This window comes from Corvus hawaiiensis, chromosome 6, assembly GCF_020740725.1.
Source record: "Corvus hawaiiensis isolate bCorHaw1 chromosome 6, bCorHaw1.pri.cur, whole genome shotgun sequence".
Taxonomy (NCBI): Eukaryota; Metazoa; Chordata; class Aves; order Passeriformes; family Corvidae; genus Corvus; species Corvus hawaiiensis.
The window spans coordinates 37,217,301-37,244,793 of NC_063218.1; the positions used below are offsets into that span (position 1 = coordinate 37,217,301).

At 35.3% G+C, this 27,493-nt stretch overlaps 1 protein-coding gene across 5 annotated transcripts in view; it reads left to right on the forward strand.

Moving 5' to 3' along the window:
• TTBK2 (tau tubulin kinase 2) overlaps positions 1 to 27,493 on the forward strand; it is an 85,319-nt gene that overhangs the window by 37,226 nt on the left and 20,600 nt on the right. For all 5 annotated transcript variants that reach the window (XR_007204141.1, XR_007204142.1, XM_048306263.1 and 2 more), the window contains exons 7-13: positions 12,687 to 12,752; positions 13,305 to 13,397; positions 14,360 to 14,485; positions 17,409 to 17,566; positions 19,161 to 19,377; positions 20,424 to 20,635; positions 21,835 to 22,435. Coding sequence is in view for 3 of the 5 variants with exons in the window: in XM_048306263.1 (XP_048162220.1) it covers positions 12,687 to 12,752; positions 13,305 to 13,397; positions 14,360 to 14,485; positions 17,409 to 17,566; positions 19,161 to 19,377; positions 20,424 to 20,635; positions 21,835 to 22,435 (1,473 nt within the window). In the remaining 2 variants the exon portion in view is untranslated. The remainder of the gene's footprint in view (positions 1 to 12,686; positions 12,753 to 13,304; positions 13,398 to 14,359; positions 14,486 to 17,408; positions 17,567 to 19,160; positions 19,378 to 20,423; positions 20,636 to 21,834; positions 22,436 to 27,493) is intronic.

Sequence of the window (27,493 nt, forward strand, 5' to 3'; positions counted from 1 at the left end):
TCCGGAAATTACAGGAGGGAGTATTTTGAGGGAAAATTTTACGTAATGAAAACGTGTTCAAGCTTTATTAGTCTGACCCAGTGTCTGAACATATTGTCAAAAGCAAATGCCTTTATTACTCATCTGAAGGATCCAGGGGTTTTACATTCTCTTGGGTTATTCAGTTAGCAGAGACAGTTTCCTACTTGTTCCAGATATTAGCCTTAAAATTAATTTGTTGTAGTTGCAGTTTTCTAGTTGTAGTATCATTTTACTACAGTGGTCTATGTGAATCTTCAAAACTGGAAGAAAAATGTATTAATTTAAAGCACAAAGAAAAAGCATAGCTTTGCACACCTTTTCATGCTGCAGATAGTTCCCTCTCAGAATTACTGCAGTAAAATAAAACATTTTAACTGCTAATTTTGACATTGATTAATTTTAAGGAAGTTGTCCTGTCTTGCAGCTGTCTGAATGACTATGCTTGTGAGGAGCTGACTTCAAAGAGAGAGGGATATGTCTGTTGTATTCAGTAATAAAATATTTGTAAAATGTATAAACATGTGGAAGAGAGTAGAGAAGAGCTACAGTTTATTAAGTTGTATGATCTGACACTATTACCTGGTTAGAACTTAAAAGTCAGAAACAAACATTTGTTGTGTTTCGTAGGTTTGTGAAAGATGAATGAAAGGTAACGACAAATGTGCATCATGCAACTCCTGTAGATAAAGTCTTTGGAAATGTGGTTGGCCTATTAACATGTATTTCAGTATTTACAGTGAGTAGTTTTGAGCTGAGTTTTTATTTGTTTGGGGTTTTTTTCTGTAGCTGGATTTGTGTGCAGATCTAGTACTCTTTTATTAGAATGAAATTGTTCTGAGCATCCAAATGTAGTATCTAAGAAGTAATGTATCAGTCTATTCTGAATTGTAGAAAACATAAACAAGTGGCGCATGAACAAACTTTTCTGCTACTATACTGTGTTCTCAGTGGCTTGAACCCTGGCTCCTTGACTGTTTGGAACATATTTTGAGTTATTATACTTTTGTGAAAACTTAAACAGTGATATAGCTGGAAATGAGATGAAGAATATGGAAACTCAGACAGTAATATGTATGTGTATAGGCTTCTGAAACCAAATTTTACATGCTGGGGACAATACTAGGATTGCAGGTATTTGAGGTAGATGTAGAATTAAATTGTATAATGGAAGTAGATAAGGAACCACTAATTGGTGGGAGGAGCCTTCTCTGGGGATGGAAAAGATCAGAAGAGAGAAAATTGAGTTTGGAAGGAGAACAAAAACTGCTGGGGATGATGTAGGCTGTTAAAAGAAAGAAGGATGAAACACAGGCAAGCAAATAAATTGTTGAAGAGGAAGCCAATAAATGAATTAATAGTGTAGATAAGAGTTGATTACTACAAAGCAGGATAATTAGAATTTAATTGTGGAGATACTCTTAATCATCAAGCAAATGCATTTAGCAGGATGCAAATTTAGTGTATTTATATAGTATAAATTTTAGTATATTCATAGGCTGCTGTTTATTGCTTTTTGAAGATGTAGTACCTGCCATTTTGTTTGCTATTGTCTTAGAGATAGCTGAAGTAAGTACTATCATCATTTTGCTTTCTAATTGAGACAAAGAATATATGATTCTTTTTGAATGTAAACCTAACTTCATACAGCCATCGAATTTCCATGTCTCTGTTTACATGGTGAAAATGGAAAGTGAAGGTGTCAGCTGTGGTACAGAAATAGAAAACCTTGAGGGACAAAATGCGAAGGACATTTGCATTTTTAACATCATCAGAACTGCAGCCGGCTCTTAGGCAGTTTTCATCACTCCTGTTTTAAAGTGAACCTTAACCCCTTAACCACAACTGTTTTTTGAGGTACTATTAAATTTAACACAAAGAAAGCAGAAAAAAAAAAAAAGACACTAGTCTGTGCTGTTAAGAAGATTAACCTTTAAAAAAGAATTTTAGGTCATAATTCTTTAAAAATCCATAAATTCAACCACCATATATTATCACAGGCCTGAGTTTTGTGGTCTTTTATTTATGTGGATTGGAAATTATAAATAACTGAATTATATTTGTTTTACAAAGAGGATAACATGTATGCAAGCTGAGGTGACAAAGCTAGGGAGTAACAGAATTAAAAAACTATCTATAAGAAGGTGGCATTTAGATAAAACCTTTTTATCTAAAACATCAGTGTTTTTCTACTCAGTATACAGGTCTCATTGACTGGCAGCCTAAAGAATTGTTCAGATTAACAGCCAGTCCCCTGAATCTGATGATTTGGACTCAGCAAAGATAACTGAAGGAGAAAATTCCTTTTTGCCCAATATGGTACTTAGTTTGGAATATGGGATTACTTTATTGAGAGTATCCTGACTAGTGGGTTGAAATGTATTCAGAGGAGACTGTTTGGTTTGTGGAATTGTTGTATTTTTCATAAATAAGGCTTTTTAGGTCAAGGGGAGAGCTACCCTATGACTGCATTCCCCCATCTCCCCACCTTTCTCCTGCTCTTCCCAGTGATTAGATTTTAGGTCATTCTTCGGTGGTTATTTAAACAAAATGAAGAGCTTCGTCACAGTTCTCACCATTATAGGTCTTTTTAGCATGACCTTAATTTTGAGTGTCTAAATTTTCCTGTATTTATTTGAAAACAAGTAAAAAAAAAAAAAAATCAAAATTTTGTTCTTTTAACATAAAGGAGGTTTAAAGTATTTTACAGTATTTACTTACTCTGAATATTAACAAAAGTATTCAAATCCAAAGGCAACAGAGTATCCACCAAAATTTTCTGAGGCATTACTCGTGCTCTTTATTGGTGACCTGTCAGTAACAAAAATTGTCTTTGACTTCTGCTAAAGCAGAAGATAACACCAGCTGCTGTAAAGTCTGACCCTTAGAAAAATGCAGTGAAAGCAATTGTGAATGCAAATGTCTAGATTTTTTATTGTCTAGGGAAGCAGTTACAAATTGGTTCACATGAAACAATGCACATATTATTCTATTCAGGTGTTTCTGTACAAATCAGCTAAGTGCTGCTTGCCTTTCTTCAGTGCCCTCAGGTTCTGAGGATTTTCCAGCAAATGAGGTTTTATCTTCAAGTTTCACTTTAGGGTACAGGTGGAGTCCTAAAAATGTAGTTTATGAAGCTGAGTTCTTAAAAAAAACCCCAAACACCAAACCAAAATAAATAATAACCAATAAAAGGATGAAACATCAACCCCCTCCAAACAAACAAATAAACAAGCCAAAACAATCCTGCATAGAATGCTTCACAAAAGTGTGTTGGTAGATAACAAAGCAGAGTATTATATCCATTTTGAAAGCTTTGGAAATCTATTGTACTTCAGTTACATACAGGGACAGAAGGTATAAATTTCTTGAATGCTCATATTTTCATTTGGTTCTTGTGAAAATTTGGTAATGGTTATGCATTTGAATTGCCTGGTGTTTCTTTCTGTTAATGGTCTGGATTATCTAGATTGCTGAGGAAGTCTAGAGAATACTTCCACGTTGTTCTGTCTTACCTCCTGTCGTCTTGGCGGAAGATTTGCAGATTGTTAATTTCTGTATTTGGAAGAGAACATTGTTTTTATGGTACTGAAATAGTGGAAACTATAGCCATTAAATGCTTTTTATGATGGGGAAAAGGAGTGGGATTGTTTTAATAACTAAAGGAGCAATGGTGAAGCTACACTCTTGTAAACCAAATGGTCACTGCAAGTCTTTTGTCTTCTTTGAAGGCTGTTTGATCTCATGGACTGCTTAAAGATGGATTGCTTATATGTGTTTCTCAATCTTCTTTTCAAGTAAATGCTATAATAGCGAACATTAATACAACTTTAAGAAATAAGACTCAGAAGTGGTCCATGGATAGTACTGACTAAAACTGGTGCAGTTTTTTTTTGTTTGCCCCAGTGCCCCTGGTGATTTAGAATTTGTGCTGGTAACTACTGAGTAATCCCTTGACTGTGTGAATGTATTACAAATAAGAGTCTGTATACTGAAAGTTGTTCAAGAATAGTTACTGAACATTGCATTCAGAATAAAATCTGGATTAAAATGAGACCACCCATTAAGTTTAAATGATTGGCAGCACTTCAGTCAACTCCAGAAAATTGTGCAAGGATCTGGTTTTGGTTTTAGTTGAAGAGCAGTAAGATATATTGTTTTTTCAGCAGTTCCTTGACACACCTCTGTTTTGAGTGACACAGATTAAAGCGAAGTCCAAGGACAACTAGGACATGTTTATGAGTACAGTATTAAATGGATTTAATGGAAAATAAATAGTACAAGGGAGTTCCAGGGAGCTGTTTGAATTTTTAGGGCACTGTATCATGCATGTAATAAATAGTTGGCTAAAATACATTAACATAAGCAGATCTCTCTTCCATACCTGACTAAAGCTGTTGAAAGCCCTGTGCTGCAGGGTAATGGTCCATGTCATTTTGGTAAATGTACTGTTCAGTCGCTCTTTCATCCTGTTGAGAAGCATTTTGTTGCTGGCATTTACCTTATGCTATCTCTTCTCAGTAATGTCCTCTCTCAATCTGAACAGTACATTACAGAGGGATGTGATTAGCTGAGGATTCCATGTGTGCACCTAAACAAGGACTATAGTATTTATTTTCCCTCTTGAAATATTTTTCATTTTCCTCAGAGTTCTTTTCCAACCTAAATGGATTCTATGGTTATGTGATGGAGGAAGAAAAATATATGTTAATAAGTTTCTGTGTAATAGTCCTCTGAGGCTTTTCCACATTGGTATACTTCAGGGCAGACTTTTTATAAGTTGTCACTTAAAGTGAATACACCATTAGCTTGCAACATAATGGTTTGGAGCAAGGAAGTGATAAAAAGTCACTTTTCCTCCTCAGCAATTGCATGGAAGTTATGCACAGTGTATTGGACACCTCTGCACCAATGCTTACAAAGCAGAGACTTGTATGTGCCAAAATGTGGCATTAGCAGTTCCCAGGATCAGGCGTCTGTAACTGGGCAATCCTAAAATAATTCTTTTTTTTAAAATTAGTTTCTTCATTCTTTGTCCAACAAAGACAGAAAGTAATGAGAAGAAGCACTGAACACATAGAATTGTACAATGGTTTGGGTTGGAAGGGATCTTAAAGATTGCCTAGCTCCCACTCCCTTACCTAGACCAGGTTGCTCAAGGCCATATCCAACCTGGGCTTGAACGCTTCCGGTGATGGGGCATCTGCAGCCTCTCTGGACAGCCTGTTCCAGTGCCTCACCACCTTGTGAGTAAATAATTTGTTCCTAACAAAGCTAAACTATGTCCAATTTTTCATTGTTACCAGCTTTCTGCAGACATAGGACAGGTATCTTAACCATGTATTTTGAGACCAGCCTTCTTAACAGCTGCCTCTCTCTGCTTCTCTTCAGCACTTTCATGTGAAGATGCTACAGCTGGGACTGTAAAGCATTAAAAATAAGTAACAGACTTGTACTGAACTCTCTATAAATCAGCAGAAAGGCATAGAATGAACAAGAAATCATAAGCACACAAATATTTTTAAATTTTAGTGTGTACATCTTTGAATTTATCTGAACAATGTTGTCACATTGACTGTGTGTTTTACAATTAGCAAAATCAGTTCTGCTATTATGACACAAATAACTGTAAAATAAAAAAGCAATAGACATATATGTCATATAATTCAGCTGCCAAATAGAATGCAGTAAGCTCCTGAAAACAGAGTTGAAAACTATCTTCTGTATTTTCTTTGTTTCAAAAATAAATATTTTTATTAATAAATAAATAATAAAAATAAATATTACATTTTAAAAATAAATGATTCAAAACTAGTCTGGGAAGAGAGAACTGGAGTATTTTTTTCTAATCTGACTCTCTCTTCCTGTGATAGTCCACTTCTGCCTTTCCATGTCTATTAAATTAAATTTTGTACATTTTGCTACTGTAGAAAAAGAAGTTTTCTAAGGAACAAATATTTTTAAACCATATTTTCAGCTTTTCTTAACTAAATCTGCATCAGTTAGACTACACTGCATATACTTTTGGAAGTAGCTGAGGTTTGCAAGATTTCCTTCGAAATTCTAAGCATTTGATAGTTAATAGCTTTTTAAAAAATGAACTACTTAAGAAAAAAAATCTTGTTGCAGTAAATGGAATTCTGTTGAAGAGTCTAAGATGAATTATTACAGCATTATATTTTCTTTATAACTTTTGGTTCTTAGAAGAGAAATTATTGTATAATATCACAGTCATTCAATGCAAGCTGTAAACATATAAAATCATTCTTAAATAGGCTGTATGTACTCCTTAATTTTCTCCCTCATGTCCTCTAAGTTAACAAAGACTGGAGCCTAATTTTTTCTTCCTTTAATACCAGGAGAAATTGTAGAAGGCTTAGATTTTTATGTCAAAGTGTCCTACATGAAAATGGTTATTTGCTGGAGGGACTTAGTCAAGAGCCTTTTGTTTAATTGGTTTATAAGCAGGGTGCCTGAGCTGAAAGAATTATGGCAGTCATTTGAGGTTCCATTTCTGAATTAGTAATGATTTTGTAGGGAGGAGATAGGCGTTGGTTTGGTGAGACATTATTTTTAATAGAGAGATTAAAATAACTATTAGATTGTTAAGTTTCAAAAGTTTCCTCAGTAATGCATAGCTGTGATACACCTGCCAGTGACAGATGTGTGCAGCTGTAATGATACAGCAGTGCTACACCTATTGTTACAACATTAATTATTGTCTACTATAACCTCCTTCAAGGACATGGAGGGAGATTATTTGAGGCACAAGCTTATAGTGTATTTATGTAGCATTTTCAGCATCCACTGAACATGATCCTTCCAAGTTTGGTTGTATTACTGACAAAGAAGTAGTGAAGGAAATCAGTGTTACAGAGACAGACAGCTGGTGTCTCATGTGTGACAGTACAAGGTAAAAAAGGCAGGTGGTGAGTTAATGCAAAAGATGAAAAAAAGAGCGTTATCAGTTGACTTTGTGACAAAAGTAGAATGGATATATGAATTTCATGCAGTGTGACATTGTTTTGTAACATCTCAATGGAATAATCCTGCAATTAAATAATTAAATAAAAAAATTAAGAAAATCGCGTGTGGTTATATTTGAGAGAAAGGTTCTTTATGACCTGGAGTTTGGAGGTTTTGGGTGAAAAATAAAACCAAATACATGATATCCTGCCTGAAGAAGCAGCTTGATAAATAGTTGAGACATGAAAAATGATGATGATAGAATACTTTGTAAGGGTATATTGTTTTTTTTTTCTCCTTTCCTGTTGCGTGCAGAACACTGGTATCATATTCAAACAATCATTAAACAATTTAACTTAGAAATTTAAATTAGACATTCTGAAGTGTGCTCTGTGGCTGTTCTATATTTTGATTCAGCAGTTCCTTTATTTTCTGTGGAACTTATAGATGCTCAGGGAATGAGCTGTAACAGCCTTAAAAAAAAAAAGAAGAAATAATTTTTCTAGTGAGATTTGATCTTATTTTTTGAAACAAATTAGTCTATGAATGGTGAAACTTACAGTTTTTCTATTGTTTTGTGTACTGTTTCCCTTATGCCCTCCAAATTTCTTAGTATTTTCAGCTTCATATTGCACCCTACCTTTCTGATCATTACCTGGTTGCACTTTTGGGACTTTGCATGTATTTACATGCCATCTAAAATTAATGCTGGTTGACCAACTGGTTGGTGTCTCTTAAGATGGATGTGAGCCATTTTAATTGAATTTTAACTATCTGTCTCTGTGTCAGTGTACTAATTTGGGTTCTGTTTTAATCACCAATTTTCATTAAACTTGCAGGAACTGAAAAATCTGTGAGAGCTGTCCTATTTGTTTGAAATTAAAAGCTATTGTGGTGGAAAGACAGATGGTTTGGTCTAGTAAAATTTGTTTCCTGGTGAAAATAGAAGCAAATGAAAATCAAACCGGAAACTTTGGTTTCCAGTTCTTTCTGAGCTATGGGCTAAATTCCCTGCTGAGTTATGAAAAAATATTTTGAGTAGTTTAAAAGTAGGAAAATGTGTTATTTTATTGCTGTGGTTTAACCTCAGCTGGCAACCAAGTACCACAGAGCCTTTTGCTCATTTCCCCCACCCTCCTCCTGCCCCTGTGGGATAGGGAAGAGAATTGGAAAGAAGGTACATTTATGTACATTAGCTTGCTTGAGACTTTTTGCTTTCCATCCATAGTTGAAATAAGCCTGCTACTGAAATAGTCTGCTTCTGGATTTATGCAACTCTTGAATATATGGTATTATCATTATAAATACTAAATAAGATACGTACAAAACATAAAAATGTCTAAAACACAAAAAAACTAAGGTCTCAGTTCTCTAGTCTTCTAAGTGCAGAACAACTGTAAAATTTTACCTTACAGTGATAAATAAAACAATATTCTGTTCTGTGGGGAAATTCTCTTGCCAGAGCATAGCTGGTTCATATAGACAGTGTTCCTCTTAAAGTAATCTCTGCTTCAGCTCCTGGAATAAGAGGAAGAAGAAAGATTGCACGGGGCAAAGCAAACATACACATGACAGGCTTACCCTGTGTCATTTTTCACTGCAGTAAGTTCAGGTTTGTGACAGACAGTAGTAGGTTGTTACCCTCTTCAGCCCACCAGACGTTTTGTCTGTTCATAAATCAGTTTTGGAATGACTGTAGTCTTTAGCTAGTGTGTCACATTGGCTGACTACTCCAGATTGAAAACTGAGTAGCTCAGGAGTTGTTTTGTGTATCAAATACTGCTGTCTTAGAGATGGTGTTGCTCTTTATAGCACATGCAGTAGGTGATAAATTTTCATTTTTCACCATGTCTGTTAGAACTCACAATAGCAAAATTTAATTGTATTGTTAGTTTTAATTTACCTTGTTACTCAGCTTCTGCTAGGTAGCATAGGATCAGACAGCTGCAGTCAGTTTCTGGAAATCACGTTTGTAGATCTGAGTCCAAGTAATGTGTCATACTGACAGCTAGTAGGAGATGGGTTGATAAAGAGTTCTAAGTGCAAGTACTCAGTTATTAGTGTCTGATGTGGATTTTAAGATAAAGCTGAAAGTGTGGGTTTGAAGAGCTGTATATGCAGTGAAAATCCATGAGATCTAGATATATTGTAATGGCAATTGTATTTCAACTGCTTGATCTTTCCTTACCCAGGCGATCCCTGAAATTTTCATTGATTGTAAACTGGTGCTAGCACATATGCTAGGCATTACATTAGACTGCAAACCCTGTATCTTCAAACAGAAGAGGATAGCAATGTGAACTGTTGAAGCTATGAAAAAAAGGTTTTAAAGGATTGGAACTGTGTATAATTCCAATCATGGAAATGTATTTCTGGTGGGATTAGAACTAGGAAATTGACTTTCTCATGGGAAAAGATAAGAAAGGAGAATTCTACTTTTAGCAAAGGAAAAGAGGGGTAATATAGGTGGCCATCCCCTATGGCTTTTGAACTCTAGTCCCGAGGCAGCACTGCTGACTTCCTAGTGCAAAACCTAGACACTTAAGGATACTCAGTTGTTGCCTGATTGATAAGGAGCACCATAGCGTGTGTGTCAGATATAATGTAAAGAACCAGTATTGATTTGTTTTTTCATGTTGATTTTCTAGTTTCCATGACTGCAGTAATAAGTTAACTTTTTGCTCTGCAATGTTGCCCAGAGCAATAAACCCAGAGCATTTATCTGGAGACACTGAACTGAGCTAAGGAGAGTGATTTGCCTTCTCCACAGCCACTCCACAAAAGCAACATTCGTAGACAGGTTTGTACGCATAATGTCTCCCAGGAATCTGAAAGGTGTGTGCTTAGTGGAAATAGTTCACTTTGCTAGGAACTGCTAATTTCCTGCATGTAGTTTATCTGAGACATTGTCACGTGTTTCCAGGGCAGGGGCACCCCCAAAGAAGACTGATGTTACATTAAAAAAGTACCTTTATAAATAGAAAGATTCATTGCAGTCACTGGATCTGCTGAAGTCATCTGCATGTATCTTCAAAATATTTTTTTTAACTTAAACTTGAAGGATTTGGTGACAGTAATCAAAACAGAGATAATATTGACTTCCAGATAACTGCCTGAGCTAATTATATTAGAAAAACTTCTTAATGTAAACTTAACAAAACAAGGTACAGTTTTGTAGAAGATTTGCAAAGTGTGTTTTGGAGGTCTCCAGAAACAAATTAAGATGATCAGTAATAGCAGAGGAGGATTTTTATTTGATTTTTATATGCAGTGAATCACTAATGAAGTTGCTATTATTTCCTGTAGTATTTCTCTTTTGCTACATGAGATGCTGTGAGATGCATGAACAGTTCTGAAACAGTTTTAGAAGTTATGCAAATGCTCAGAAGTCTGTAAGTTCTATTCTGAATTGGGCAAACTTGATTTGACCTACAGAGCATCACTCATGTTAAGAGAGACAGGGTAGAATTATTTTATTATTGTTGTGTGGCATTGTAATACCATTATTGAATAGTGACCAGCTGCATTACTAAAAGGTATTTTATTGTATCTTAAAATATAACAGCGTTACATATGCTTTTAATTCAGATTATAGAAACTATACTTTAAGGCAAGAGACAGTAAAAGGCTTTAGATGTCCTTGCTGGAATAAAGAATTCAGAATTCACTTTGTGATAAGCTCATAGATAGAAACAATATTCATTCCTCTTTTTTTTTTTTTCCCCCTTTATTTTTTTCTTTTTCCTTCCCATCCAGGTGATTCTCAGATAATTGAAATGATGTTAGGGCAAGTAAGGATGGCTGTGACTTTAACATTCAAAAGCATTTGAATTGGTACACAATGAAATTCCTCATATGGACATTTGTTCCCCTGGACAGAAGTGGAATAGGTCAGATTTTTAGTTTTTGTAGACTGAATGGGATAATTTAGTTTTCCTATGACATTTCTTAGTCTTTTTCTCTTACTTTGTCCAGCAACTGAAGCATTTCTGTCCTAGTTATCAAGTAGAAATTGAAGTGGTGATGCTAGAAATGAAAGTGGCATTTCATCCTACGTTTCATGTTTTCCATTATTCTCAGAAGAACAGAAATATTTAACTTAGTAAAACTGAATATAGTCCTTCCTTTTTAACATTCATGCCAGAGGCAAAAGACAGCAAACATTTGGTTTCATCTTCTGAAGCTATATGCTCTTGAGATTTATGTAATTTGTATTTTCAACTGTTTTAAAGTTAAGCTCTCAGTGCCCTCCTGAAAAAGTACTGTTCATTAAACTACATATTTTTTGAAATTCATCTGTATTCTGGTTGTCTTGGCAGTGGTGCTATATTATTCTTAGTTGGATGGTTTACCAACCTGCAGAACTACTAAGGAGATTTAAGTGCTTTTTCTGAAAAATTGCTTCTCCTGAAATTTACCAGTTCCAAAGTATTTTGAGCTATTCTTTTTCTAGTTGCATGGTACTGTGAAATTTCTGCAACTACAGCGTTATGTTTCATTTCAGGGTAATGTTCAGTGTGGAATATGATATACTTATAAAATTAAAGATAGGCAGACAGACAGTTGAGTCTGTCCTGCCTGAACATGAAATATGTTCCGAGCACCTCTTAAGCTGTATGATGACATGAAAAACCTAAGATTTATGGAATATCATCTGAACCTCTTCATGTTAAGAACATCCTAGAAGATACTCTCTGCCTTAACTAACACTGGTTCAGTTCTCACTGTACTACTCTAGCAGCCATTGATTATATGGGCTGTTGAATCCTTTTTTTAAAGTCGTTGCTGCATAATCCTGCTGGATTCAATTGGTAGATTTATTGATGGTAATGGCAGCTCCTGATTTATTTAAATGATAGCTCTGTATAGCATCTATTGGTAGATAAGAAAAAATTATACACATATATATATACAGGTACAGAGAGATGGAAGTGTTTTATCTTAATAAGGCAATAATTATGTGTTGTGGTTATCTTTGTGTGTATATCAAGGCAGACTTTTCGATGTATTGCGGAAATTTTTTTTAAATCTTAAGAATTGTCATGAGTCTTGGGCGAGCAGACAGATCACCAATACCTCCCTAAGTACAAGTCAGAGGTGAGGTAGATAATTCAAGCATCTTATGTTCATTCTTAGAGGAAACAAAATGAATTATTGATTTGGAAGGTAAGACTGCATAAAAGACAGTGAATTTAGCAGTCCTGGCAGTTTTGTCTATATAGAATGATTAATTAAGGGGGTAGCATGGATTGGATATTTCTCTTAGACAAAGTAATAATATCGCAGTTTGATATTTAAAAAAAAAATTAAATATCTAGTAATTATGACTGTCATCAATGACATAATTCTTTCTATAATATTTTTATCTGAAGAAAAGAAAGATGGGAAAATGTATTCTCTGATTATAAATCATCAGTTGACTTATGATCATAAAATACCCATCAGGGAAGAAATGCTGGTTTTCAGAAACTGGGAAAGAAAGAAATATTTTAAATTGGTGTCTCTAGTGCAGCCTTTGCTATTTATTGGTCAGCCAAATATTGCCCACTTAGATTTCCACTGAGAACTTGTAGAAGCACAGTAAACTGAAATAAAAGTCTCTAATGAGGTATGTTGTGGCTCTGTACTCACTTTGTAGACGCCAAGTTAAGTAGTCAGGGGGTTTGTTTCTGACAATGAGAATCTTTTCTATTCCTTGACAGCCACGAGCTGTTGCTGGTTTTCGAGGAACGGTACGATACGCATCAATCAATGCTCATAGAAACAGAGTGAGTATCATCATCTGTATCATACCCATCTCAAGTAGCAGAAAGCAGTCAGTAATGCAGTTACTATTCATTTCCTTTTTTGTATTCTTATCTGTGCATTTGTTATGTAGAAATTAATAGTTATAAATTTTGTGAAAGAATAATGTAATTTACAGTAGTTGAGGATAAAAGTGTTCTTGTACAAATAATAGTGATTTTAATACTTATCTTTGGTGTTCAATTTTATTGCAAGTTAAAAAAGTGAAGCTGCTGAGTTTTGTGAGGTCCGTAATGTCCAATATGTTGTCATAATGTCATACACTAAAGAAATCCGAATAAACAGAGATTTGCAATGTTACTTTAACACGCTTCAACTTTTATTTCCCTCTGTCTTCTGTGGAAATTTACTTGTATGTTTCTCCTTAAAATAGCCACAGGATTTAATTAACTTTTTTTGCAGCATAGGTTATATTAAATTTTATATAATAATTTAAGTCTTGAGCAGTAAAGAACTTATCTCCCCATTTGTTTAGGTATTTGTAATATGCTTTAGAATAATATTTCCTTTTACAGGAAATGGGTCGGCATGATGACCTCTGGTCTCTCTTCTACATGTTGGTGGAATTTGTGGTTGGGCAACTGCCTTGGAGAAAAATAAAAGATAAGGTAAACCTAGGGGTGAAACCAAAGAGCATGAGGGAGATTTCCTTCTGGATTCCAGGGAAATGCTGTGATAAAGATTCTACTTAGAATCATTGGCTCATTACTTTCAACATTATGTTTTCTACTGTTTTCTAGTGTTAGTTCTTGTGGCTAGTATCATGGTATAAAAAGCGATCAGATTTTACTAACTGTTCTAGGCAGAAAGTAGTAAAGGGCAGAAGTTAAGTGTATATTTACCACTTACTTCATTATTCCTGTTTTCACTTGAGTACCTTATTTCACCTATCAAATGCTTAAAATTTCTAATCTGTTTTGATTATTTGTGAAATAGGCATTTCTTATTTGCGGGTGAACAAAAGTGGTTTAGGCAATATGCAGTAGTGTCTTTAGTCATATGTCGTAGGTGCAGTATGCAAAGAAACAATATCTAATCGGCCTGTTATTACTTCTTCCATCTTCTTTTGAAATTATACTGAAACCAGCTTACTCTCTGGTGTGGTTTATGTATGGTTATGGAGATGACAGTGTGGTGTATAGGTAACATCTCCTTTTTGGGTTTGGTTTACACATCTTACATGACTGAATGTACACCAAAAAGTGACTGAACTTCACATGATGCAGCAGGACATCTAAATCTTTAAAACATACTATTAGGAAGGGTTGGAGTGCTTAGTGACATGCTCTCACAGTCAGCATTCAAACACAAACAACACAAACACAGTAGAAAATGAAATGGCTTTTCATATTGAATTTGAAGTTTTTACATTATTTTCCCAGTGTATTGAGGCCAATGACAGAGTGTCTTATCTTGCTATCTGGTGTAGAATGGCCTTTCTCAGTACCATTCAGTGTAGTGTAGTGACCTGTCTCTCTGGCTAGTAGTGTATTGAATGGCTGTAACAGACAATGAGAGTATGTTGTAACAGCGAATGAGGGTGTGGTAATGTTTTTTGTGTTACTTCTAGGAGCAAGTGGGCTCCATTAAAGAAAGGTATGAACACAGACTTATGTTGAAACATCTTCCTCAAGAATTCAATGTCTTTCTGGATCACATTTCTAATTTGGATTACTTTACAAAGCCTGATTACCAGGTAAACACTTGTACTATTTTGTCTTTCTGTTTTATAAAGAAGAGAATTTTATGCTGTTTCGTCTTCAATTTACTTTGATTTCATTGTGTAATCTTGGTAGTTATTATGGTTTTGCCACCACAAAGTTAATTTAATGACCATTTATTGCCACAGAAACTTTGTGGTTCAAACATGTAATTTTTTTCCATTCGGCATGTGTAAGGCTGTTAAGTTTCTAAAAACAATTGACAGCTGCTTTTCAGACAGTATTCTGTTAGGATTGGGAGTTGTCCTACTGTCATAGCCTCTAGTAGGTGCTCTGTAAGTTAATTGATCAGATTTTTCTCTCAGTGATTGTCATTCTGGCAGTTTTCCAAAATCTGGAACTCAGCACCTACAGCTAGAGCACAACATGCACTCATGGTGTATTTTCAAGACTGAAGTATTGCATACAGAGATCACAGAAATCTAGTCATTGCTCTTTGTTTAAGAGAGTATTGCCTGCTGAAATGGGCAGCCTCTGCTCACTGATAAAGTGGCATGTGCTGAGAGGATATGCTGTAGAATGTGTCTTAACTCACTCAGTGTTGACCTATGATTAAACAATAAATAAAGATAGAACTATTTTCCAGTTTGTGGAAAGCAGCAGAGGAATGCTTGGGAAAAGCAGAGAGGGAAAGACTTGAGAGTTTTTTGAGTCTCACACACCCAGAAGTTGAGCCGATCGAATAGCGCACCATGACAAGCTGTCCCTGTGTGCCTTCCTTGTGGCTCCCAGAAACACACATTCCTGTCAGCTTCCCACCTGCAGTACCTATCTGCCTCCTGTGCCTTTGTTCAACTTCCTAACTCAGTGAAATCACTGAAGGAATGGTTTTCTGTTGGTGTTCAAGTGTATTTGGTTCAACTGAATAAATAAACCTAATTCCGGAATTGTAACTTTGATAAGAGCTTTGCTTGGTAAGATTAACAAGAAATAAAGATATATAAGAATTGAAATCAGAACTGAAAATCTCAAGGAATAACTGATTTCCTGTAAGTGGATTTCTCTAAATATACCGGTATATTATTCTGAACATTCGCAAAATAAATAAATCAATTTTTGTGAAAAAATTTGAATGTTAAAAAACCACTTATTACAAATACAAAAAATGTTCAGTATTCCTGAAAAATAAATACTTTGATTTTTTCTCCCCCCTTTTCTATTACAAATTTCCATGAAATTTATCCTATAGTTTACAATTAAGTGAGGAAAATGTTTTCAATGTTTTGTGTGCCTGATTATAAAGATGTATCAGATTTTTTTTTTCCTATGGTAAAAAGCACTGTTGTAGAGATTTTGATGTTGCATAGAAAAACCTTGGTTACAGACTGGTAAATATGTTTTACATTATATAGGCTGAATGATAAAGCATATAGACAGTCATATTTTTGCAAATCCTTTTTTGTGTTCTATTTGTATCTAACACAGCACATGCACTCAGTGATTAACACAATACCAGGACAGAGTTCTTCCATGACAGAAACAGCCCAGTACTTTACAGTCCTGTGGCTGGTCATGGAACATTTGCAGTTGTGTAGCTGCAGCCTGAGCCTTACAAGACAGTCTTGCTCATGTGCTTTAGACCAGAGCAGAGTGGTTTTATTTAGAGTGGTGAGAACGTTCTTTTAAACTCTGGTCTCTCTTAACTTGTGTTTGCAGTGGTGCTGTTCCTACCTACTGTATGTATCATTCTATGTATTTATGTGTGGGCACTGAACAAGAATGTATGTACCTCCCTGGCTGACATCCCTGCTTTGGAGAGTTTATAGTCTAAAAAGTTCATGACCTAGGCCAAGAAGCCACATTTGATTTGGCAATGTCAGATGTTTATTTTGTTCAGGTATTTGTGCATAAGTTGCCTCAGCTTCCTGACATCCTTAAGCATTTGAGTTTGTATTTGCCTTATAGAAGAAATTGATGAAAATATTTAAAGGAGAATGACCTTAAAAATTACTTTAGAGACACTGCTTAAGGGTTACAGGAAGAGAAGAAAAAACCAGAGTACATAAGAGACAGAGTGAACTATGACTTTGTGCTGTTCTGTAGGGTTACAGAAATGACTGGGACAGGTGGCACATGGAAGGTTCTTGAGAGTAAAGATTAAATGCGTGAGACCACTCTATACAAGAGAAATGATCCAAACTTCCCATCTATTTTAAGTTGCCAAAGGGTATGCCAAAGGAGAAGGTTGAAAAATTTTCAGCATCCTGGATTGGAAAACAGGATGAAACCTAGATTTAGCTTTTAGTGGGAAAAAAAAATAGAAATGTTACAGAGTAAGAGAATAATATAGACACAGCCTTCCCATCAGTAACTAGAATGAGACAAAGTTTAATTCACAGAGAGAGGAAAGTAGATGCCATTTGTTTCTCTGCCATGGACACCAGTTTTCTAAATGCTTTTTCATATCATAAAATGAGGATTGAAAACTTAGACATTTGTGTAGTTTAAATGTCAGCATTATATGAAGTAAATATGTGGTTCTTAATGACAAAAATGTATGAATTAGCAGATCAGTAGCCTTTCCTACATCTCATTCATTTCCTTGGTTTCATGGTGTTACCAAATACATTTTTTTCTCTGCCTGTTCTGGAGCCATTGTATGGTATTCTGCAGCAATGTAGTTATGCTTCTGTGTGTGTGTGTGTATTTCTGTGTTTTTGTAAAAGTCTATGGTGTATCTTTGCCTCATGCCTGATAAAAACAACAGATGTGGATTTTTTTTCCTGTTTTAATAAAATGAAATTTTGTATATCTTGACTTCAAAATCTTGAAAAATGAGAAGTGTTTCATATAAAAAGCTGTCTTTTTTTAATGTTGTCAGTATTACAGGGGATGCTTCGTAATTGCTTGGTCTCTTAGACAAAAATGAACCTTATTAACTTTTTTCTTTATTTTTAGCTTCTTATGTCTGTGTTTGACAACAGCATGAAAACATTTGGGGTTATTGAAAGCGACCCTTTTGACTGGGAGAAGAGTGGAACTGATGGCTCTCTGACAACAACAACAACTTCAACCACCCCTCAGTTGCACACTCGTCTTACGCCGGCTGCAATTGGGTATGCACGGTGTGGTCTCTACAATGGCAGCTACAGAGGGGCTTCCTACCAAAGGGAAATTATCTCCATAATTCAGTTTTTTTCTGCAGGATTTTGAATGCATAGAGGAAGGGAGGTTTGGGAGCATTTGAAGTATTTCCCTTTTTAGGGTTCCAGTTCATACTATCCTGAAAGATCAGCACTGCAGTTCTAAAATGATAGCAATAAAAATAGTACTCCAGGAAATTGCATGTAAATTTGCTCATCCATCCTTCGCTAAATCATATTTTGTGAAACTAAATAATGTATCCTGAGTTTAAGTGCCTGGAAATTTAACTGCCTGGAAATAAACCCGTTGTTTTCTGTAAGCTTGGAATAAAATTATAGCTGCAATTTCCTTGTAAGTTTGAAAAATGGATGGATCTTTATAAGAAATTTGGAAATAGATTTCAGTTGTGTTTCAAATAATATTTAATGTGTTATTTGAGATATGCTGTAATGAAATAAATTGGACAAGATGTGATGTTTAATAAGACCCCTACTCATCTCAGGGGTTTGAAGACTATAAGAGGTGTTTATGGATGAATGTAGGAAGTGTTTATGCGTGAGGAGGAAGACTTTGTGCTTGTTCTAGGCCTTGAGTAGATCAGCTTTTAGCTAAAAATTGAAGGAGAATGTTTGGACAGTGTAATGAAGCTGAAAAATGCCAGTATTTAATGTATTAAATTCTCAGTATTTCAAGGTAAGTTTAAAAAAAAAAAAAGTTAAAGTAAATATCATCTGACACCAACTGGTTGTCTTGTATAACTGTTAAGATTGCTCAGGTATATGGTGTGTGCTGTTGGATGCAGTGAAGCAGACAGGGAGTTTGCATATGATTCAGTCCCATTATCCCACTAAGCATCACACTAGAGTTACTGTTAGTCCTGGCTGCAAGTAACAGCTTTGGTAACTGTAAAGGAATGACTTCTGTCTGACTTTCTGAGCATTCAGTTTTTAGGACCAGCAGTGCTTCAGTTTCAGATGTTGAGCTAAGCCTTAGCCCTACATAGCTTCAAGTCAATTGGACTAGAGAACTTCAATTAAAATGTGATGTCTTGTTAGTGTTGTGCTTATGCTTTGATTATCAAGAATGGGAGCAAACTAGCACTTTGATAAGAATAATTATTAAAACATCATTTAGTTTGCTCAGTAATTGTTCTTCTTCTTCTATCAAATTTTTGGGAAACAGAATCTAACTTAGGAAAGTTGCCACTAATTTTTTTGAATAGAAGAATACTTATAGAACAGTCAGGAGAGAAGTTGAGCCTGGACATGATCTCTAACAAATTTTCTCAGAAGTGCTTTCAAAAACATTCAGAAACCCAGCATTTATGTGATAGTTTTTATGATTTATATTATTTTGTTATGTACCTAAATTAAATAAACTGTGAAAGCCAGGAAATAGGGGATTCTATATTAAATAATTTCCAAGATTTAGTTTTCTACAGAAACATTATTTTCTTTCTAAGTTTTTGTTTGTTTGTTTCTTTTAAAATAGAAAATAATTTCTGTGAACACATGAGAGTATAGAAATTTTTACTTTTCTGATTTTGTTTTTAAACTACTTTTGTAGAATTGCCAATGCCACTCCTATCCCAGGAGATTTGCTGCGGGAAAACACAGATGAAGTATTCCCTGATGAACAGCTCAGTGATGGAGAGAATGTTATTCCAGTTGGTGTATCACCAGAGAAACTACCTGGATCCCCTGGGCATCAGCGTCCTCAGGAAAAAGATGTTTGGGAAGAAATGGATGCAAACAGAAACAAAATAAAACTGGGGATCTGTAAGGTACTTTCAAATCTGCATTGTGAAGACCATCTGTGAACAGTTTCTTGTCCTCATAGGGTTTGCTTCACTTGGTGGTTTTGTCTCCGTAAGATATTATACCTTTGTACTGATCCAGAGGTTCATTGGTTGGTCTTTAGAAGAGAAAGCTGCTTTATTTTCAAAAGTGGTCTGTGAGAATTGGTTCCTATCTGCCTTATTCAAAACCACAGTATTTCACACTTAGACAGATGTAGCCTGTTTCTTGATATAACAGTGTTTTTAACATGAAAATGGATCTAGTACTAAAATGTTCTTTATCTAGGAGAGCTGTCTAGTTTGATGCTGTTACTTGTTATTTACTAGGAAAAAAAAGTATTGTGGGAAAGAACAAGGCATGGTGCCTGTTTTCAAATGTGCTTATTTGGCTGGTTGGTTTTTTACCGAAGATGGAGAAAGATTGTTCTGGTTTAAAGAAAGGCACTTTCTATTACACCTGTAGAAGCTAAGGATGATCATGACTTCCCAGCCATGTTCATTCCAATCATGTTCAGTTATTATTCTAAATCATGTTCAGTCATTATTAAGACAGAATGCAGTTGCACTAAAACATAGTTTAAAGTCACAGCAATATTTAGTAGATTTAGTGTATAAAAGTGTTATATGCTCTAGAGAATCAAAAAGCCTGGAAGCTAACTTCTCTTTAATAAGAGCACTTGACTGTAAAGCAGACCAAAAATGCTACCAAGTGCCAGGTTTCAGACCATTATTAAAGAAAATTTCAGAGGTGGGTGTGAAATATTAGAGTAAATGTAACTTACTGGGTCTTTGAGACTCCTGTTCTCAGACCTACCCAGAACTAGTATATTACTAGTGTTTTGTCTGTTGTAGGTGTGTGCTGAAGAGCTTATCTAAACTACCTTAACAATAGCATGAACTTAAGGACCGTTCCAAATACAAATTGGCTTTTCACATTCTAAACACTTGGAGAGTCTTCACCATGTAGCACCTTGTCTTCCTCTGTTTTGCCACTCCTAGTGAGTTACATTTTTACTTTACATTTTGCACAGGCTGCCACAGAGGAAGAAAACAGCCATGGACCAGTGAATGGAATACTTAATGCCCCAAGTCTTGGTTCTCCAATTCGCGTTCGCTCAGAGACCACCCAGTTAGACAGAGATGTTCCACTGGTGCGAAAGTTACGTTCCATTCACAGCTTTGAACTGGAGAAGCGTATGACGTTGGAGTCTAAGCCCGACACCGATAAGTTTCTTGAGACCTGGTAAAGAAATTATGTTATTCTTCTGATTATATCTTTTAAGGATATGTAATTAGGACACGATTATCTTTCCTCTGCTGTGTGAAGAGCAGGAATAGAGCTGTTGAATATGCTTATTCAAGCTAGAGCAAATTATTGTTCATAATATTGCTCAATTAATGAATTTCACTACTTGACAACTTCTTTAGAAAATGATTATTGCTAGAATACAGTTGGAGTCGGACTTCCACACTTGGGAATTTTGTATTTCAAGGCCTAGTGGTGTAACCCCAGTGTTCATTAACTTTTTCTTCAGTGACATACTCTTGACAGTTAGTACAACTCATCCCAAATAAGAAGGTTGACATCAGGTATTTAATAGAGGTAACATAAGATTAGGGTGTATGACATGAGAAGGGAGGTTTACAAAAAGTGGAGTGAAGAAGTTAGAAATCTACCTGCATGCAGCAAGCTTAGTTATGCCCAAAGGTGTTTCACCAACATAAAAAAATCTTGATAGAAGACAGAGATCTTAAAATGGAATTTAAAGGTAGAGAAGAGACAGATGTATGAAAACCAATTCAAACAGTTTGCTTATGTCTAGAAAGAATACAGGGAGAGGAACACAGTGAAATCTGACTGAAAGGCAGAGGCTGAGTGGGGACAGTAGAAGAGGGCTGGGGTGATGACAGTGGCAAAATACTTCTAAATACTTCCTAGGGGAGCTTGGAATTTGAATTTGTTTGATGAAGCAAATTATGCAAAGCGTAAGTAAGGAATCAATCAAAACAATAAATAACATTCTTCTTGAAAGCATATAATAAAAAGCATATAATAACTGCTGCAGGAGACATCTGTTTCTTCTATTCCTCTTTGAGTCTCTGCTTTGTAACAAATTAAGTACAGTGGACATCTGTGGTAACCTCACTACTGAGTTTTTTTTCTCTCACAATTCTCCCTTCTGGTAATTATATTTACAATACAACATGATACACTACAACTAAAATAAAAAATGTGTATATTTCTAAGACCATCCATCCAATTTTACTTGACATCAGACTTATTTGTCTCAAACTGTGGATCTTTGAACCATTGTAAGTTGTTCTAGAATGACAACAAATTTTTATATAAATCTAGTTTTCTTCTACTGAAAGCACTCAAATGTAACTTACATTATTTAATTAATTCTTAACTAATTCAGGTATTAACTTCTTTTCTCTAAGTTTGGAGAAGAAGCAGAAAGACTTGAATGTGGCAGAGACTCCTGTTGCTGCTGTTCCTCCTCTTTCTCAGAAAACTTTGGTTCCTGCTCCTGTGACTGGCCGCACAGACCATGTTTGGCATTATGATGAAGAATATCTTCCAGATGCTTCAAAGCCGGTGTCAGCTAATTCTCCTGACCATGCTGATGGTGTTATGAGCAATGGATTTGTAGCTGTTAACCTAAGCTCCTGCAGGCAGGAGGTTGATTCTAAAGAATGGGTCATAATAGATAAGGAACGGGACTTGCAGGACTTCAGGACAAATGAGGCTTTGGGGCACAAAATGACTGGAAGTCCCTCAGATGAGGAGCCAGAGGTACTACAAGTTCTAGAGGAGTCCCTTCCAGAAGAGAAGTCCAGAGAGGGTGGTTGGGCAGGAAACAATGTCCATGCTAAGAACCAAACTTCAGGGGTGGAGTTTGTTCTAGATGCGGAATGTCATCCTGCTGCGTCTGAACAGCTTACAGATAAATTGGAACTTCTGTCTGGAGCTGCAGGACAGCTTCTTGCTGCCACCCCTACAAGTCCTATGGAAGCTCAAGCAGAAGGAGCACTCACTCCGGTAAGAAAACCTCTTCTTTATTCAGAATTATAAGAGGAACGGGTAAAAGGTGGTGACTAAAATACAGTAGTGTAGCAGAAATTCCTAGTTTCAGCAGGTGTGGGACTTGATTCTTGAAGAATGATCTTCCGCATTCCATATATACAACTGTCTACAGTCATCCATGGAAATGGCTAATTGTTCTGCAGGTGTGATCCACAGGACTGGCCACATTTAACAAAAAGTTATTTATCTATATATCTGTCTATCTAAAGAAGCTCCTTGTGTAGTGATTCCTAATCAGTGAGACACACATGCAAACATATATTTATTATATTTGCAGTACATAAACATAAAATTACAATTGAATATGAAAAATACTGTGCTACAATGTTTCATGTGTTTCAGGAAAAGTCGAAGTGGCTGAAATTAGATACAGTTTCTTGCTCTCACCTCTCACTATGATTCCTGCAATGTTTGCTTTTGGAATTCACTTTGTTTCTTCTTGTTTCTTCCGAAATTTCTAATGGTCCTTTTACAACTTGTTGCCTTTTATAAAGTATTGCTGCACTTCTAAAATACTGTTGCAACTCTTACTTTACTCTCATCTTTTTCACTGAGACAGATTGCTTTGCTTCCATTGCATATTCTTGTTTTTCTCTTTTTCCATTTTTTCTGAAGATCTCTCAGTGGCCCAGTTTTTGAACATTTACTTTTTTCTCCTCTGTCACTGTTTCTAAGCAAAGATTTCTTTGCCTTTACTTAAGAAGTAAGTGAGGTTAATGGTTAAGTGATTGGGAATCACCTCATGGTTTTATTTCTCCCCTGATTTAAGTAGATATTGTGGCATCTATGATTTAAAGGTCAATTCTTTTAAGCTCCCCTGAGGCAAGAAACCTGGCTATATTTTTTCTTCATGTGTTACCACTTTTTGTGAAAGTTACAGCCAGCTCATTAGAAAAAGAAACTTGTCACCAACTACTCATTTATTATAAGGTGTGGAATATCCTTTATGCTGAAAATGAACTACTCAATGTAATTAACTATAGCGGCACACTAAAATTTCAACTACACCTAGGTTCTCAGGGAAAATGCAAGATCATATCTTTCATACAAGATTATATTTAGACATCATACTTTAAATTATGTAGTTTATAAAAGATTCATTTTGTATGATAGAAAATATAGAACTGCCTTAAACAACAGATTTTTGAGATTTAATTTGAAGTATTAGTTGCATGGAAGAGTTTTTGATGGGTTAGAAACCTTTAAAGGTGAAAAGTTAAATTTTCAAGCTGTTCAGTTTTTGTATTTTGAGGTCAGTTTTAGTAAAACAGACAAGAAAGAGCAGCACCTGGTCTTGTACAAAATGCTAATTATCAAGTGTTTTTATTTCAAAAGCCATTAGAAACAGCTTGTAATTTTATATGCAAATGCACTATACAACACTTTATACAAATGTGGCTCTTTTTGGGGAAATAGCTGTTTTACTTGAAACTAAAAGTAGAGGTGGTACAAATATTATGTAGTACAGTGCAAAGAATGGACAATATCTTTGACAAGGAAAATGCCTCAGAACATGGGAGCAGAAACGGTTGCAAACAAATAATTATAAGTTGCATTGGAAGAAATACTGGCTGAAGTAGACGCTCAGGTGAAATTCTATTTTAGTTTGGCTTTGCAAGGAGATAAGTAATATTTGTCATGACCTCAAAAATGTGGGAAATTAATATGGTTTATGTTATGCTGGAAGGGCAAGTTGAGTGCAAGATGAATGGCAGGAAGGAACTTGATGTTTCAAAGGTGAATCGTGTACAATAGAAAACATAAACTGACCTGGGAATAAAGAAAATAGAAATTATTTGGCCAGTTTAGGAGCTGGGAACAGAGTGTGTCTGTACAGAGTGTCTACTCCAACTGTGATGGCAATTTGTGGTAGTCTTCCATCTACTTCGTTAGCCCTTGAAAGCCACACAAAGCCCAAGAGGATATTTCAGGGTGAGTTTTTCTTTTTGTCCTTCATTGATGTATTCCACTTCATAAAGGATACTTAAATATTCCTTATGATGGGTGCTAGTTCTGATAGGTGAGTGTTCTAGTCACTTCATGGGGAGAAGAAAGTGTGTGTATATATGCCTCTTCTTACAGTCATTCTCCCTCTTCAAAAGTCCTGGTGACCTTAGGGTGCTGTTTGGTAGAGTCCTTTTCTTTCTTCCTCAGAGTACTTACCCACCTGAAACTGTTTTTTCAATGTGGTCCTCGGCTGTGCATCAGATATTCTTGTTCTTTAGTAATTTTTTCTAGGTAGCACCTTCCTGACAAGAAAAATAATAGGCAAAGGTCATTCTTTACTTTTCTGATACTTTAATTTACTGATTTAATTATATTGCACTGGTTACTAAGAGGGGGCTTGAATCCAAGAATGTTAATTTTAGGACTATAAATCAAATGTGTGTTACTAAAAGGGGTTAAAAATAGATGTTGAAATTATAGTAGTATAGAAGCTTAATATAATTACTGAAATAGTTCATTCATTTCAAACAGCTTGAAACTCTAGGACATGCCAGCATTCATGATCATCATGCTTATGAGTATGTCTCCCATATGGATATCTACTGACCTGCTTCACTATCACTTAGAAGAAAGTATGGTTATGCTGTTTGAGTTTATTCTGATAGGTTTGTTAAATATGCAAGCAATTACTTCAGTGGTGAATGAATAAAATAGTTTTCCTATCGTAAGTCTTAAGTATTTTTAAAATTTTTTCCTTTTTACTTTGATGATTCTTCTTTGTTCTTTATTTCTTTCAGGGCTTTATTGTTCACTATTTTAGTAAGTAGCAGCATGGATGTTTCTGTATGAGAAACTAATATTTCCTACACTCACTCATAATTTTATTTTCTCTTGAAGGAAAGAAATTGCTGGTCTGCAGTTCTTCCATTTGTAGATAAATGCTCTTCCTGAAATGGTGTGTGTATGTGGACTTCCTGTAATTGTTGATAATATCACTTTTTACCTGTTATACACAGCATCAGCATTCTTTTAAAAATGTAAAGATGCACCGGTTAAGAAAGGAAACTTGAACTCAAAAAATAAGAGAGAAAAATGTGTAAGTTATTGGCTTGGGGATGAGAAAGTCTCAGGCATAAAAAATTACAGCAGATTATGCTATCTCTTGTGAAAAAAATCCTGCAGGTAAGAGAAATATTTTTCATGTTAAAAGTCATGGTTTTCCAGTTGCAATACAGATTCTGTGTGCTACCAGCAAATACCAGTTTGATCTGGCTTAGTTGTGGGCACATGATCACATATCTGTTGAACTACTCAGAGCATGCTAAGGGTATATGCACTGACTTTATGCTTTAATAATGGCTTTATGTTGACTTTGGCTGCAGGACAGACAGTGGGTGATTTGCTGTAATATCTGCTGGTATGAAGCTAATTTGTCAAAAGAATTTGAGCTGATCTAGACTAATAGTGGATTTATACTGGAGCAGCACTTTGCATCATATGGCTCTAGTTTTCTTTTCCTACACCTGGTGCTAATGGGCTAGAGCTGGACTTTCTATGTTGCACAACCACAGCCTCATTAATTTCCTGTGTTTGTATTGAATTGCAAAGAACTCCATACAGTGCATGCACATAACCTTGCAGCATATATTTGTCAAGCAGATATTTCAGTAAAGAAATAATGGATTTGAAGTAATTAAACACGTAACAGCTCTTTACATCTTCATCTTCAGTTTAAATTAAACAACAATTTGCTTTGGTCCCACTTGGCTGACAACACAAATTCCTGTAGATATATAAATGTGTGTGTGTGTGTGTTATAGAAGAGGGTTTACAGTGTGAATCTATTTATTTTTATTATTTAGAAATATTGCTGAAATGGAAATTTTGTATGTTGAGGTACTATTATGTTTTATCAAAAGCTTGCTCTTAAATTTCTATTTATTTTTGAGTTCTAAGTTATTTAATTTTCATGTACCTTCTATTCTCATTTGCTGCTTTTATGAGACACTGGAAATACTTTTTTTTCCAGTTGCAAGTCATCTATGCATTGTGGGAACTGAAGCTTTAGTATTGGCACAGCTAAAAGATACCTTTTCCTTAGAAATGGAAATGGTTGCTAGATGCTCTTGCTTTCCAAAGGATGTAAGTTAGAATTGCAAATACCATGGTAGGAAACAAAAAGTCACCTTCATGAAGTATGAAATCTGCAGAAAATTTTTTTATCTCTACTCTTCATGGTTTTCTCTAACTGTAATTGGAACAAAGAATTGCAAACTATGTATGGCAATCTCATTTACAGATATTTAAATGTGTCGCCATCAGATATTTATTCAGTGCTGGAAAAGGTCTTGCAAAAACCCAGTTGATTTCAGCTTTGTATATCAAAACTATAGGTTTATTAGAATCATCAGTAAGCAATTTTAAAATGTACTTTGTCTAAAATTAATAGTTGGAAGACTTTACAGTTCCTATTCTTTTTTCTTACCTCTTATCTAAATGCTTGAATTAATGTAGTTCAAGATGAAGCAATTGTTCCTTGATTCTCCAGGGTAGTGTATCCTTCTAGTTTGGTCCCACATTTGGGAAACTTCATGAGAACTGTTTAGTATTAACCTTACTGATTAATCCTGTCAGGTGCAGTTCTTAATGTATGCTTCTATTGCCACAGCTGTAAAGCCTCCAATGGGTGTATATGCTATAAATACAGTAATCTCAGAAACACAAATATGATGTTGCATGGATATGCTAAGCATTTGAAAGGACCAGTCAATGGTCAACTTGTCAACCATCAACTGATGTACACAATGTCCTTGAAACTGACTGTGTAAGTTTATTAAGTTTGCCCAAGCTTGTTAGTGACCAGTTATAACAGTTGGAATGGTTGGACTTAGTGAATCTGGTTTTATTTTCCAACCTAAATGATTCTATGATTCTAAGACTTGAGTGAATGAAGAAGCCAGCTAGAGAAATGTTGCTCACTCTTGATTTTGATTCTGGATTTTTGAAAATGGGTGATGAAAAATGTGAAGATTAGACTTAAGACACCTCCTAAATTATGAGCTTTCA